Source organism: Muscardinus avellanarius (assembly GCF_963383645.1).
Source record: "Muscardinus avellanarius genome assembly, chromosome: 13".
NCBI classification, from domain to species: Eukaryota; Metazoa; Chordata; class Mammalia; order Rodentia; family Gliridae; genus Muscardinus; species Muscardinus avellanarius.
In genome coordinates, this window is record NC_137799.1 from 96500211 (window position 1) to 96515154 (window position 14944).

The 14944-nt window shown below is 50.7% G+C and overlaps 1 protein-coding gene across 1 annotated transcript in view; it reads left to right on the forward strand.

Moving 5' to 3' along the window:
• FANCC (FA complementation group C) overlaps positions 1-14944 on the forward strand; it is a gene marked incomplete at both ends in the record, with an annotated part of 116046 nt that overhangs the window by 84282 nt on the left and 16820 nt on the right. The window contains 3 exons of the mRNA XM_080709023.1: positions 3474-3630; positions 12934-12986; positions 14169-14268. Coding sequence (XP_080565149.1) covers positions 3474-3630; positions 12934-12986; positions 14169-14268 — 310 coding nt within the window. The remainder of the gene's footprint in view (positions 1-3473; positions 3631-12933; positions 12987-14168; positions 14269-14944) is intronic.

The window sequence follows — 14944 nt, forward strand, 5'->3', positions numbered from 1 at the left end:
TAGCTCAGAGGTGCATTGCCCCTGGATTGCATCCCTGATACTGAAAAAAAAAAAAATAGTAGTAGAGCCAGGCGTGGTGGTGCACACTTATAATCCCAGCATTTGGAGGCTGAGACAGGAGGATCACGGCTCTCAGCCAGCCTCAGCCTCTGCAACTCAGTGATACCCTGTTTCAAAATAAAGAATAAAAAATAGGGCTAATGGTGTAGCTTAGAGGTAGAATGCCCCTCGGTTCCATCCCCAGTACTAAAAAAAAAAAAAAAAAAAAAAATTAGTAGTAAGTAAAATTCTAATTTCTGTTCTTTCATTGAAACGTCCTGTCTCTCCCTGTCTGTTTGATACATGCAATCTTAATGACACAAAACTGTCATTGAAAAAGTTCACATAAAGCCCGCAGGTACTGATCTGTAATCATTAGAAATGGCAGTGCAGGCTCTGTGGAGTGGGACTGGGCTGTTCTCTGCAGACAAATTAATGGCACAGCTTCCCCAATGTTGGTATCTTACTTAAATCAGCTCATCATTTAAACATTACCTCTAGGATGAAGTAGAATATCCTTCCGGTTACTTGGGATTCACCAATTCCCTGGAATAATTGGTCCAGTTTTTGTGGGATCTCCCTCTGGCAGCCTGAACAGCCTTGACCTCTTTCTGGTTTGAAGAGTGGACGTCCCAACGGCACACCTGTCTTAGCTGAGGAAGCCCCAGCCTCCCGCCCTCCAGACAGTTTCAGAACAGAGAGCATGCCTATCAGGAAGGTCCTCCTTAGCCGGGCGTGGTGGGCACGCTTGTAATCCCAGCACCCGGGAGGCTGAGACAGGAGGATCGCGGTTCGAGGACAGCCTCAGCTACTTAGGCCCTTCGCAACGCAGTGAGACCCTGCTTCAAAACATAAAAATAAAAAAAATAGGACAGAGGCTGTAGCTTGGAGGTAGAATGCCCCTGGGTTCCATCTCCAATACCACACACACATAAATAAATAAATAAATAAATAAATAAATAAATAAATAAATAAATAAATGGAAGGCCCTCTCATCAAGAACCATTCTTGTAGAGTGTTCAATTCTTTGTTTTTAAAGTTGTAGCTGTAAAAAAAATAAATCAGAGTAAAAACTTTTAATAAGCAGCTGAACTAAATTATTTTTTTTTACCTCTCACACCTTTCTGGAGAGGATGGGGTATATCCCTGCCTCGCTGAGTATTTCAGGAAAACGAAGCTGTTTTCTAAGTGTCGGGAGGCGGCATCTGACTAGGCTGCGCGCAGGACCTCCTGGGCAGGCAGGGCCGTCCAGGCTCTCCTGTGCCGTGCCGGCCTTCTGTGCCACAGCACCTCCGGGAGCCTCGGGAAAAGTCACAACATCTTACAGTAAACCCAGTGTCCTGCCAGTCACACGGTACAGAGCCTCCCTGACTGTCAGCAGGCATTTCAGAGCCGAGCTCTATTTCATCCTGCTTCTCCCGGTCAGCACTCTGCTCAGCGTCCTGACAGCTGGACCAGGCCAAGTGTAAAAGCAGCCCTCGGGTTTCCAAAGCGGCACGTTGAACAGAATTACAGCTCACTGTCCCCAAAACACTCACTTTTCTTTTTCATTCCATTTGCTTTTTAAATTTTCCATGGAAAATTTAGTATATTTAATATATTCATTTTATCAGGTCAAACGACACAGTGCGGGGGTATGAACATATATGTCTCTCTTCCCGTCCTCCAGGATTCCTGGTACCATGCCTCCTGTTTTCCCATGAACGTGGAGTGGTCCGTAGAAGGCAAATCTCTCTCTTTTTAAATAAATTTTTTAAACAAAACAAAAAAATAGCATCATGCCATGTACACACAGAAACTTTTTTTTAAAAATCAACATATCTTGGATGCCATTCATAAGATATAGAGTCAGATGTTTTATTTTTATTTTTTAGTACTGGGGATTGAACATAGGACATTCTGCCTCTGAGCTACGCCCATTTCATTTCTTTTTATTTTATTTTATTTTTTGCAGTACTAGGGATGGAACTCAGGGCCATCCTACCACCTAGAATGGAGGTAGAATGCCAGACCTAATTTTTATTCTTTATTTTGAAACAGGGTCTCACTGAGTTGCAAAGAGCCTCACTAAGTAGCTGAAGCTGGCCATGAACTAAGATCCTCCCGTCTCAGCCTTCTGAATGCTGGGATTACAAACATGCGTCACCACGCCTGGCTTACTTTTTGTTCTGAAGTAGGGTTTTCCTAGGTTGCTAAGGCTGTCCGCGAACCTGTGATCCTCCTGTTTCAGCCTCCCAAGTACTGGGATTACTGGCATGCACCATGCCCAGCTAAGCCAGCTCATTTTTAAAAATAGGAACAGACTTCGTAGTATTAGTGGGCCGTACTTTATTTTGCTGTCCTCTGGGTGCACACTGCAGCCAGTTTTAATTTTACTCTGTAGTACCCCGGCAGTGAGTCAGCCACGAGGTCCAGTCTCACAGGCCACCACCCAAGGCTGCCTCTGGCTGCCCCACATCACAGCCTTCCCTCCCAAGGCCCATCTCCAGGCCTGGCTCTCCTAGCGCCCCTCCCCACTCACCTGCCTGCTGCTTCCACTAGGGCCTGCCCGTGCAGCCCTCAGGTCCACACGCAGGTGCGAAGCCTCGTGGTCTCAGCTGAGCGCTCCTTCTTGAGTCCTGTCTCTGCTCCGCTCTGGGGATGCTGTCCTCTGCCTGCGTGTCCCCTGCTCTCTGCGGTTCTTCCTCCTTTTGGTGCACCTATGGCTCCAGGTACTTGGGCATGCGCGCGCGCACACACACACACACACACACACACACACACACACACTTCCCCAGGGTCATGGCTCTGGACTCAGGCCAGATCTGGTTCTTCACTTCAAGGCTTGTTACCAACTCATTTTTATTACCGCCCTTTCTTTCTTCAGAATCCATTTGCTCATCCTTTGTGAAAGCAGGTTTTTCCTGAGCATTTCTCTTCCTTAAGGTGACTTTTAGTAGAAGCAAATGAACCTGGCTGTTCTTGGACACTGTAACTATGAGCTGCTGCTGGGACCCTGACCAGAAGCTTCTTAAACTAGATTAGAAGTTGCCTTTTGAAGCCGGGCGTGGTGGCGCACGCTTGTAATCCCCGAGCTTGGGAGGCGGAGACAGGAGGATCGCAGGTTCGAAGCCAGCGGTGCTGGCGTAAGAGACCCTGTTTCCAAAAAAAAATAATAATAGGTCTGGGAGTGTAGCCCGGAGGTAGAAGGGCTTCCAGGAACCCCAGTACCACCAAAAAGAAAAAAAAAGAGAGAGAGAGAGAGAGACCCAGTTTCCAAAAAATATATAAAAATAGGTCTGGGAGTGTAGCCCGGAGGTAGAAGGGCTTCCGGGAACCCCAGTACCACCAAAAAAAAAAAAAAAAAAAAGAAGAAGTTGTGATTTGAACATTGTTAACCTTCTCTCCTCAGGAACCCACTTCTACCTAACACGCTTCTTGCTTCTTGCTGGCAGGAAGAAGATTTCTCTCCCGACCTCGGCTGTGGTCAGTCTTTGGCTTCGGCACCTTCCCAGCCTTGAAAAAGCAACGCTGCATCTTTTTGAGAAGCTGATCTCCAGGGAGAGACATGGTCTGAGAAGGATGGAGTGCTTCATAAAAGATTCATCGCTGGTACGTGCTGGGGTGGGTGATGAGGAAAATCCCTAAAGGAGATACCGGGAATCGTTTCCTTTAGCTAAAGAACAAAAAGGAGAATGATATGGACCAAAGGGCACCAGAACCTTTCAAATAAGTATTTACATTTTACCTTCAAAATACCTAATGGAGGCCGATTTCAGCGTGCTCGAGGTATGTGGGGAGAGGCTTGAGATTCTCTTGACGTTTGTATCTTGTATTACTTATTCACAAGAATGGACATTTGTACAACGAACTCTGGGCGTGGAGGGGCTCCTCAAAGGACACTGTTTTCATATAAGGCCTTTTATTCATTTTAAGAAGATACATTAGCCAGATATATTGGTACACACTTGAAATCCCAGTACTTGGGAGGCTGAGACAGAGGACTCCCAACTTTGAGGTCAGCCTCAGTAACTTCACGACACCCTGTCTCAAAATACAGAAAAAAAAAAAAAAAAAGGGCTGGGGCCAGGTGTGGTAGTGCACACATGTAATCTCAGTACTGAGCCTGAGACAGCAGGATCGCAGGTTTGCAGCCAGCCTCAGCTACTTGGCTCTCCGCAACTTAGTGAGACCCTGTTTCAAAATAAAGAATAAAAAAATAAGAGTGGAAGCCGGGCGTGGTGGCACACGCTTGAAATCCCAGCATTCTGGAGGCTGAGACTGGAGGATCGAGGTTTACTGACAGCTTGCAGTAAAGGGCTCGCCCTGCAGCCCGCCTCCAGCAGCCAGCCCTCCAGGGCGTGTCTCAGTGGCTGGCTGCAGGTCCTGGCCCTCACTGGCAGTGTTACCTTAGCTTCTGGTGTCCGCGTTTGGACGGGGAGGTCTGGGGCGCCGACTCTCACACGGGAGGTCAGCCAGCCACTTGGCTCTGTGACTAGAGAAAGCCAAAATGGAGTTAGGACTGTCACAGCCCCGTGACACTCCTCATAGCTGAAATACCAACATACCCAAGCTCACAGGAGTCCTCTGGTGGCCACGCACACACCGTGACACCGTGGGGCCCAGGGGCCACGGCGCCTGTCTTCCAGGAATCCCAGTGACGCCACAGCCGGCCTGATGGTCAGACTGCCTGTGGGGGATCTGGACAGTTCAGAGAGCAGTGCTGGTAGCCCGATCTCAAGTCAGTGGTAGGAACCTGGGTGGGGGCGGGCGCCCAGGAGCCACCGTCCTCCTCCCCTGTTGGTTTAATTCTGCCGGAACCCTTTTTAGTTTTTATTTTGAAACAGGTTCTCGCTGAGTTACCACACAGGGGCCTCAGGCCTGCCACCTCCTGTCTCAGCCTCCCAAGTGCTGGCGTTACAGGCATGTGACTGGCCCAGGGAGGGTATTTTTATGGATAATTACTCCTCATTTCCAGTAGACTTGCATGTTAAGGCAAGAAGTATGAATGCACCTTTTAAAATAATTACAACAGCCTTCAGAAGCCCTCTGGCAGCCCATCGCAGGTTACTTAGCATGATAAATCACCTTTATTGTCTGGTACATCCCTTCATTTTTAGCTCAAACATGCATTCTCTACTGTAAGTTACTATTTCAGGGCCAAAGTAGAGTGCCCGGGCCAGTTTGCTTCCAGGATGCCAAGTCCTCTCGATGGAAAACCTCCACCCGTGGGGTCCCATGTCGCCTCTTGTTGACCTCTGACGTTCTCGATGTCTTTCTTACCTGGGACCTCGAGCCTCACCAGCACCTTAGTGAGCGCAGCAGACGAGAAAGACCACCCCCGCCCCCGACATCGTGTAATCTCCACCTCGGTTACGCTTACCGTGACCTCCCCCGTCAGGCAGCTTGAAGCCAGTTGATTTCCCAAAGCGTTTATCAGGGTCATGTGTGTAGGGGTCCCGAGCTTTTGTCATGGGTAAAGGGCGATTGTGAAGGGTGTTGTTTGGTTTAATTTATTGTGGCATTGGCAGGATGTGACCTCTGTGTGCCTCGTGGTTCGCGGAGGTAATTACGATGCAGACGTGAGCTGGAAGCCCCTCATTGGCGGGGCTGTTCTCCGCGGGCACCCAGGCCCGCGGTGCCAAGAGCCTAGAAGGCTGGAATAGGCCTTGACCTGACGGGGTGATTACAGGGTAACTGAAGAGCCTGCTTCCTGATTGCATAACTGAGCACTTATCACACGCGGCATCTTGGTGCAGCGACGGCCGTGCAGGGGCATCCGAGAGATCTCTAAGACCCGGGCAGGGCTGCCGGCTGCGCTCCAGAGGAAACCCGACGCCTATTACATTAGCGTTGGATTCTGAGAGCAATTATAGTGTGATGGTCCACGTAGCTCGTGTTTTATATGGCACACTGTTAATTATATTTCCATCTCTCGGGACTGTGCAGAATGAGCCCTGGAAATTCTATAGTTACCAAGATGTAGCAAACACAGGAGATAAAAGTGTTGTACAAAGTGTGAGACCTCCCCAATTGCTCCTCAGCCTTTGGGGACCTCAGGGGCCCGTTGTATTCCATTAGGACTGCGGATAACAGGAGAATAGTGTCACCTGAGCGCTAATGTACACACACTATGTAAAGAATATATGTGTAAAGTATCTTGTGTATGTACATACACGCACGCACACACACACTTCTAAAATAAAGTGTTTTTCGAATCTCTATTCGTCTGAGGTTCCCATTTTGACTTTCATGACTGCCCCCAAGTCCCTGGCTGGCTGCACAGTGGTGACCCCTGAATAAGTCGAGGTGTCCACCCCAGTTTGTCCTTCACTGGGCAGACTGGAACTGGCGGGGTTTGGGTTTGGTTGGTTGGTTTGGTGTTTTTTGTGTGTGTTTTGTTGTTGTTGTTTTTTCGTTTGTTTATTTGAGCCCAAGGACCTGAGCTAAACACCCAGCTCTTTTTATTTCTCACTTTGAAATGGGTCATGCTAAATCGCTAAGGCTGGCCTTGAACTTGTGATCCTGCTAGCTCAGACTGAGATGTCTTTCCTTCCTTCCTTCCTTCCTTCCTTTTTTCTTTCTTTCTTTTTTTTTTTTTTTTTTTTTGGCAGTCATGAAAATCGAACCCAGGGGCAGTCTTCCTCTGAACTACACCCCAGCCCTATTTTTTATTCTTTGTTTTGGAAACGGGGCCTCACTAAGCTGCTGAGGTTCTGCGAACCTGTGACCCTCCTGCCTCAGCCACTCAGGTATTTGGATTATACCATGCCTGGCTTTTTTTCTTTTATACTGGGGTTTGAATTCCAATCCCAAATGCTGGTTTCAGACCTGCCGTCCTCCCATTTTAGCCTCCCAAGCACTATGGTTACAGGTGTGCACCATTGCCCTTGGTGGTGCTTCTCAAAAGCAGATGGCCTTAGCCAGGTACGCCCTTGTTCATGTACAAGATCCCAGCTCTAAGGAGTCTGAGGCAGAAGAGCACAGGTTTAAGGTCAGCCTGTGCAGCTTAGGAGACTCTATTTCAAAATAAAAAATGAAAAGGGCTGGGCATGTAACTCAGTGGGAGAGTGTCCCTGAGATCCTTCCCCAGCACTGCAGACAGCAGGACAGCCCTGCCTTGTGTTTCCTGGGCAGTGCAGGCGCTGACGACCGCACACCGTAGCCCTGTGGAGCCAGGCCCAAGGCAGCGGGCGCCTTGAGGGTGCTCTGTCTTGGGGCTTGGTGTTCCGAGGCCGGCTGGATTCACCAGCGTCGTTGTGTTGTCTTCCCCTTACAGTGTATTGTGGGCCCAGAAAGCTGTTGTTGGGTTCCACACTTGAATGGAAAGGGCTGGCTGGGTGGCAGGGTAGCCCTGGGCGTTGCTGCTGCCATCCTGAATGCCAGGCAGTGCCCCCTGGCCCCCTCGTGGCAGGCCCCCTTCCCCCTCCCGCGCCTCGGCCACCTTAGCCACGGCCAGGAGGCTGCTCCATCGCCTCTCCGGGAAGAGACTGTTCCTTATCGATTCTCCGACCTAGAAGTCTTCACTTCCCAGTATCCCCCCAAAAAGAGTAAGAAGCATCGAAGCTGGGCACAGCTGTAAGCCCAGTCCTTGGGAGGCTGAGGCAAGGGGTCGCAGGTTGGAGACCAGTCCTTGGGAAGCTGAGGCAGGAGGTCGCAGGTTGGAGACCAGCCTCAGGAACTTAGTGAGACCTGTTTCAACACAAACAGTGGGGGCTGAGGGTGTGGCCCGAGGTAGAATGCCCCCGGGTTCCGTCCCCAGTCCGCCCCAGAATGAGGAAGCAGCACCCAGATACCTCAGTGCTCTGTGTGGGCCAGGAGGCGTTCTCTTCTTCATTGCCAGATGGCAGCCTTCACCACTTCAACAGAGAAGGAAACTTTGTTCTTCGTTTCCAGAAAATCCCAACGCACACGTCTCCTAGGTGCGAGGTTATGCTGAAGAGCTGACCCTCTCCCGACACTGGCGGTGTCCGCCCCTGAACCTCTCTCGTGCACGCTCCAGGGTTCCTCTCCTCCTCTCCCATCAGCAGGTATTTAGGCCTTTCGTCCCAGCTCTTTAACGCGACACATGTGATTTAGCAAGCAGCGCAGCCCAGGCTTCAGTGGCCGGGTAGGAAAGCACACGGGGATGGCTGCGGCCTGGACAGCACTTCCCAGTGTCCACCTCAGGGGGGCGCCAGGTGTCCCCACACGGCTCTAAAAGAAAGCCCACAGGGCAAGCTGAGTTTTTTGCCACGGGGACAGAGGAATTTGCAAGCCAAGGTGAGAGAGGGAAGAAACCAGACAGGAAACACAACAGCAGTTCCGAAAGCCCGGAGCAGCGGTCGCCGGGAGCCCTCCCCACCGAGAAGAGGAGCCCGCTCCTGCTGGCTTCCCAAGCTGACGGGCAGGGCCGGTTCCCGGGGTTTGTCCCGCACCCAGACCTGGGCATCCCCCAAGCACGCCTCCCACTTCTGTGTCCTAACAGAGAGCACATGCGGGTTTAAAGCGCGCACGTACATTTGGTCCTTGTTAAGTTTCTAAGCCCAAGAATGACAGATTTATCACTAATTAAACAATAATTGCGTTATGGAGTACTGAAAAGAAATGCTTGTAGTATAAACAACATATGGAAAAGATTAAAAGGAAAGAATAATTCTTCCAAGCTCAAACTTGTTGTAAGAAACTGGAATGTTTTTAAAACAAAATAGATTCTGAAATATAAAAGGGATATTTAGTTTTATGCTTAGCATTTTGAAAATAGAAAAGGAAAAAATGGCATCATGAAAAATATATATTTATAAAAGGTGCCTCATGATGTAAAGATCTTTATGTAAGATTTTTAAAAAACAAGTCATTTTTTAGCTCTATAAAGCAGTTTACTGTTGAAATCCATTATATAGAAGAACTTTTTAAGTAGAAAGTTCTGTAGTGAATATGATCACCCTTTGGTCTGTGCCCAGGGCTTCCCCATCAGGAGAACAGGGTTTGGAATAGTGGCGTTCATATCGGGCAAGGGGCCCAGCTGAGGGTAGATGGGGAAAGCCTTCCAGAACTACATTAAAATGGACCACGGGCCAGGCGACCTTGGGAGGCTGAGATAGGAGGGGCCTTGGCAACTTGGTGAGACTCTGTTTCAAAATAAAAAATAAAATTGGAGCCGGGCGTGGTGGGCACGCTTATAATCCCCTCACTTGGGAGACTGAGACAGGAGGATCGCGCAGGTTCGAAGCCAGCCTCAGCTACTTAGTGAGGCTCTCAGCAACTGAGTGAGACCCTGTTTCCAAATAAAATATGAAGTAGGTCTGGGAGTGTAGCCTGGGGGTGGAAAGCCCCTGCGTTCCATCCCTAGTACCACAAAATAAAATGAAATAAAAAATTGGTCTGGGGGCGTAGCTCGGAGTTAGAATACCCCGAGTTCGTTCCCCAGTACCACACGTACACAAAACACAAAACATAGAGCCCGGGCAGAGAAGCTCCTGATCTCGGGGGCTCGCGCCTGCTCTCTCCCCTCCGCTTGCGGTCTGTGACGGGTGGGAACTGGGAGGGGTTCCAGGGGCTTTCCTGTGCCTTTTTATTTTATTTTGAGTGCCTTTGTACTTTTCCTACAAGGCGTTTACCTTACATGTGATTCGCCTGAGCGCGCTTCCTTCCTGGTCCTGCTCCGTCTCCCTCCCCTCCCTCCTCTCTCACTTACTGTCTCAGGAGCAGCATCAGAAAGTGATAGAGATGGAGCTCTCTCCCTGAATCCTGCTCTGTGATGCCCTCCGGCCTCTTTCAAGTGGCCGCAGTCGTCGTGATGAGCGGGGAGGCCATGCCTTCGCGGAGCCCAGGCAGAGGGGGCCACCCTCGCCTCGTCCAGTGCAGAAGTAGCAGACATTATTATTGTGTTTTGCTTTTCCAGTGGGGATTGAGCCCAGGGGTGTTCTACTTCTGAGCCACACTACCCCAGCCTTTCGATATTTTGAAACAGGGTCTCGCTGAGTTGCTGAGGCTGGCCTCGAACCTGTGATCCTCCCGTCTCAGCCACCGCAGGCTGGGGTTACAGCTGTGCGCCACCACGCCCAGTCTACTGTTCATTTCTTTGGTGCCGACCTGTCTTTCATGGTTTTCTTTAGGGTTTTCTGCACACAGGAGATAAACAGTATGGTTCTGGGTAATCGCGGGGATGAACTGGGGCTGGTAAGTAAGCAGGGAGAAGGCGGGGATGCACACCTCAGAAAACACTCGGCTCCCAGGAGAGGAAGCATTGCACGCTGCGCTCCATCTCGTTGTCTAGCGAGAGGACTGGGAGAGGATAGAGGCGCCCAACTCATGCCGTCGGCGGCCTCCTGGCGGCAGAGCGTCCTTAGACGAGCAATCTGCACGTAAAATCGTCAGGCCAGACGGAGGAGTTTGAGAAGGAGCAGGTTTTGGTGAGATGGAGAAAAACATACGAGCAGATAGAACCCAGAAAGCTTTGCTTTGACTTCCTCGTTTCCATGGAGAAGATAATGCACGGCCAGTGAGGCTCCAGAGCTGGGCCCCGAGCCCCCGGCTAGCGCGGCCCACGCTGCCCTGCCGGTCAGTGGGATCAGAGATGTCGAGTCTGTGCCTCGGCGCTCACGGGGAGGCTGTAAAGACAGATGTATACAGCGAAACCTCAATTCTAGGCAGGCGTGGGGGCTCAAGCCTGTAATCTCAGTACTGGGAGGCTGAGACAGGAGGATCACAGATTCAGGGCCAGCCTTAGCAACCTGTGAGACCTACTGCAACTTAAGTGAGACCCTTTTTCAAAACAAAACATAAAAGAGGGCTGGGGCTGTAGCTCAGAGGTAAAATGTGCCCCGGTTCAATCCACAATAAATAAATAAATCAGTTTGGAAGCAGTCTGAGAGTAAACATCTGAAATGTAGGTGGTTATTCATCTGCATGGGGACGCGGGCAGATATGTGAAAGGTTTGCTTGAGCTATGTTTCTGCAAGTCTCAGGTTCTCCTTTGACAACCGAGTCAGAACGCCCTTGCTTGCTTGTCCCTGCGGTTCTCGTGGTGGCCCCTTGGACCATCCTTTTCTTGGCCATTTAGAAATCTACGCAGAGCCAAAGGCTTCCGCGAGCGCCCGAGCTGTGGGGCGGCTCTGGGGCAGCCAGGCCGTTGAGAGCAATAAAAACGCTCTTTGACTGCGGCCAGCTCTGATCTGGCTTCCCACCAGGCTGTTGTCAGCCTCCGGACACGCAGCGAAGCCCTTGTCTGAACAGCCTTGTCCACAGGCCTGTTGTCCACGCATGAAACTCTTGAACCCTGCTGCAGACCTAACCGAAGCTTACTTCTTCAGGTGTGCAGTTTGCTTTTCCCTTGAGTTTTTTTTTTTTTCCCCGGTATGCATACTGGAAAAAAAAAGTTATATTTTTTAGGCATATATGCAGTGGCCTTATAATAACCATTAGTATTTACAGTGGAGGCAGGGAGATGACCTGGATCGTGGAGATCAAAGCCAGGGAGTCGCCTGCTTTCCCTCTGTGGGGTGACTTTCTTAAATAAGGGATTTATTTAGGAGAATTTCAGGTTGGCTCCTTTGAGATAAAAATGTGCTTGAGTAAAGGATTAAAGAGCATGGGCCCCGCTGAGTTTAAAGAGTAGGCCGTTTTAATTAGCACGCCGCCGGTCTCTCTCCTTCAGATCTTTCGGGGCGCCATCCCTGTTTGCCTGGAGCCTCCTGCGGCAGCTGTAGTGGCAGTGTGTGCACACTAGGTGGCGCACGCTCGGTGTCCGGCGTTAGGAAGCCAGGCTTCTTAACCCAGAGGGAAGCCCCTGGAGGGGGCCATGCTTTCTTCAGAGCAGGCCAGAAGACCCCAGAGGCAGAGTGTATCCCCTTTTCTTGTTGAGCAGGGCTACAAAAAATGCTTCCCAAAGCCAGTAAGTTTATCCAGCGCAGTAGAACTCAAAGAAATTCCCTGTGAAGTCTGTTACAGTTAGGATGGCGTCTGAGCAGCTCCCAGATGGGTGTTTGCAGTTTGTAGAATCGGCTCCTGAGGGTTGTAATCCATTGCAATGGCCGTATCTGGGTGGGGCGCAGGCCGGCAGGGTGCAGCTGGAATACGTGGGTCCCTGGGGCGCAGCCTTGGCAGCCATCATGGTACCTGCCCGGCCGCCATGCTGTGAGGAGCGCAGCCTCCTGCTCTCCTCCTCTCCGCTTCCTGCGCTGTGCGCTGAGGGCTGCGGTCCCTGCCTCACACAGACTGAATTCAAAATCTCCAGACCGTGAGCAAACACATCTCCCTCCCTCCAAGTCCCGTGGTCCTTGCGTTAGACTGCAGCAGGGAGCTCGCCGACTAGCATGCTCACCTTCGTGCGTCTGGATGCTGTTGCAAATGGCCACTTTCATTTGGCATAAATTTCTGCTTTGAGCTCTGGCTAAAGATATGTGGAAGCTGGGTGGGGCCCGTAGAGCCCCCGCCCGGGCTGCCACGGGGGCCAGCTTTTGCAGATTTGACCTGCCGCGAAGACACTGTAGGAATAAGCAGGATCTCCCATCGCTTGGGGCGATGGTAACTTTTTCTTCCATTAACCATTTTTTCCGTCCTAAATACTTAAAGCTTCTAAGTTCACAGCGCACTGACTGAGCAGTTACTTGGCCCTGCACGGTAGCGGACACTGAGTCTAGATTGTTTTCTCTTCATGACCAAATAAAGAGGAGAAAAAAGACAACAGAGCCAGCCTGCCCCGAGGTCCGTCTAGGCCAGCGGAGTCAGGCCGCGGCGTGTTTGAGTAAAGTCAGCCGCACAGGAGGCTCCGTGTTTTCCCTACGGCACACTGCTAGAGGTGTTTTTGAATGGTCCATGAAATGTTTTTTTTTTTTTTAACCTTATGGGTTTAGTATAGAAAATGACCTAATGCGTGCATGCAGTTCATGGTGAATGCCTGATTCCCTTCCTCTGGGCCTTTTCCTCTTCCAGCCTCAAGCGGCCTGCCACCCCGCCATCTTCAGAATTGTGGATGAGATGTTCAGGTAAATACTATGCTGTTTCTGCTAGCCGTTGATCTAAAAGCTCAGCTTCAAAACAGGAATAAAAGTTCTGCCTAGTCCCTGGCTCTGCCTTGGAAAAATGAGTTACTGATCCCTTCTTACCCCAGTGAGCTTTCTGGGGACTGAAGGGGACACCCAAATGTTAGTGTAGATGCTTGAGAATTAAGATAACTTTCTTTTCTTTAAACTTCAAAAATTCTAATAATGGCAGAAAAGCAGAATTAGGTAGGAGCTTAAGCCTTGAGATGCTCCCGGAGCCATCTTCCCAGATCGCAGTGAAGTGGATTCCAGCAGTGTGTTCCCCTCGCCACACGAGGGCCCAGCGCGCTTTGTAAAAGACTTGAAAGCTAAGGAAAGCCGCTCTGAGCGGAGGGAGCTCTTCTGAGAGGCGAGTGGGCGTCATAGCACATTAACTTTTATTTTGAAAATGTAAGTCTTTCTGGGGAGAGGCATCATCGGGTGGAGGGTGAGGTGAGGGGCCCTGCACCCTGGCTTGGGTTACGGCCAGTGGTCATGGGGCTCTAGCCTTGAGTCCTGAGTCTAGACCCGTAGGGAGCTTGTTTCCCAGGGAGCTCTAGCTTTTCCCAGATGCTGGGAGCCAGGGCATGGGCCCTGCCCTGCCCACCACCTCACACGGTGAGGCGGCCCCAGAGCGGACGGCAGGCTCTGGGGAAAGGGACTTACAGCAAGGAACCGTCACTTGGGTTGACTTAAAGCATACTCACTATAAGCTAAATGACCCCAGAGATATGAAGCTTAAGGCTTGCCAAGTGTGAGTTGGCTGAAACAAATATAAAGTTAACTGTATGAAAACGCATGGGAGCCACCCAGGTGCACCCAGGTTCTGCGGCCCCTTTGCCAGGCGCCGGCAGAGCCATTTTACCCTCTTGCGCAGCTCTGTCGCTGCCTGCAGAAGCTACCTGCCTGCTGAGTCCCTCGGAGCACACATTCTTGTAAAGCGCCTGCAGGCCTTTACAAGCTTGGGGTAAAGCCAAGCTCGAGCTCTGCACCTTGTGCCATTAAAGAAGGTGCTTAGAAGGGGCGCGGCGGGTTTTCCTGCTTCACCCAAGGACTGAGCCCCAGGGCTGAGGTACCACTGGAGCCTGTGGGCCTAGGTCCGCGTGGTGATCATTCGCCGTGTTGTGGTCTGCTTTGCACCCTCAGGTACACACTCCTGGAGACAGGGGGAGCCCCGGAAGTGCTGGCCGCCATCCAGGTGTTCACCCGATGCTTCGTGGAGGCTCTGGAGAAAGAAAACAAGCAGGTGTGACACGCCGCATGCACCACTCCCCTTTTAGGCTAAGCACCAGGAGGGAGCACTGTGTTTTGGGAAAGGTGGCTGGTTGGTGTATTTGCTTGTTTGCTTTCTGTGGTGCTGGAGACCAGACCCAGACCCTTATGAATGGTCAGCATTCAACCACTGAGCTATACCCCCAGTTCTATTTTCAGAATAAAAACTAATTTTTGTACTAGAGATAGAAACAGGGCCTCATACCTGGTGGGCACGTGTCCTGGCATACCCCAGCCATCTCATTTCATTGTGAGACTAGGTCTCACTAAGCTTCTAAGGCTGGCCTCAAACTTGGGGTCCTCCTGCCTCAGCCTCCTGAGTAGCTGGGGTTACAGGCATGCGCCACTGTGCCCAGTCATGTTCAGAAACATCAGTGCACTGTTTTGCTCACAAAGAAAGCTTCTGAATGAACACCCCAGCAAAGGTGAAATGGATTCAAAGAGCTGGGCGCGGTGGCGCACGCTTGTAATCCCAGCTTTCGGGAGACTGAGACAGGAGGATCACGGTTCACAGCCAGCCTTAGCTACTACTTAGTTAGGCCCTTTGCAACTCAGTGAGACCCTGTTTCAAAATAATGAATAAAAAAATAGGACTGGGGGTATAGCTCAGAGGTAGAATGCCCCTGGGTCCCATCCTCAGTACTGAAAAA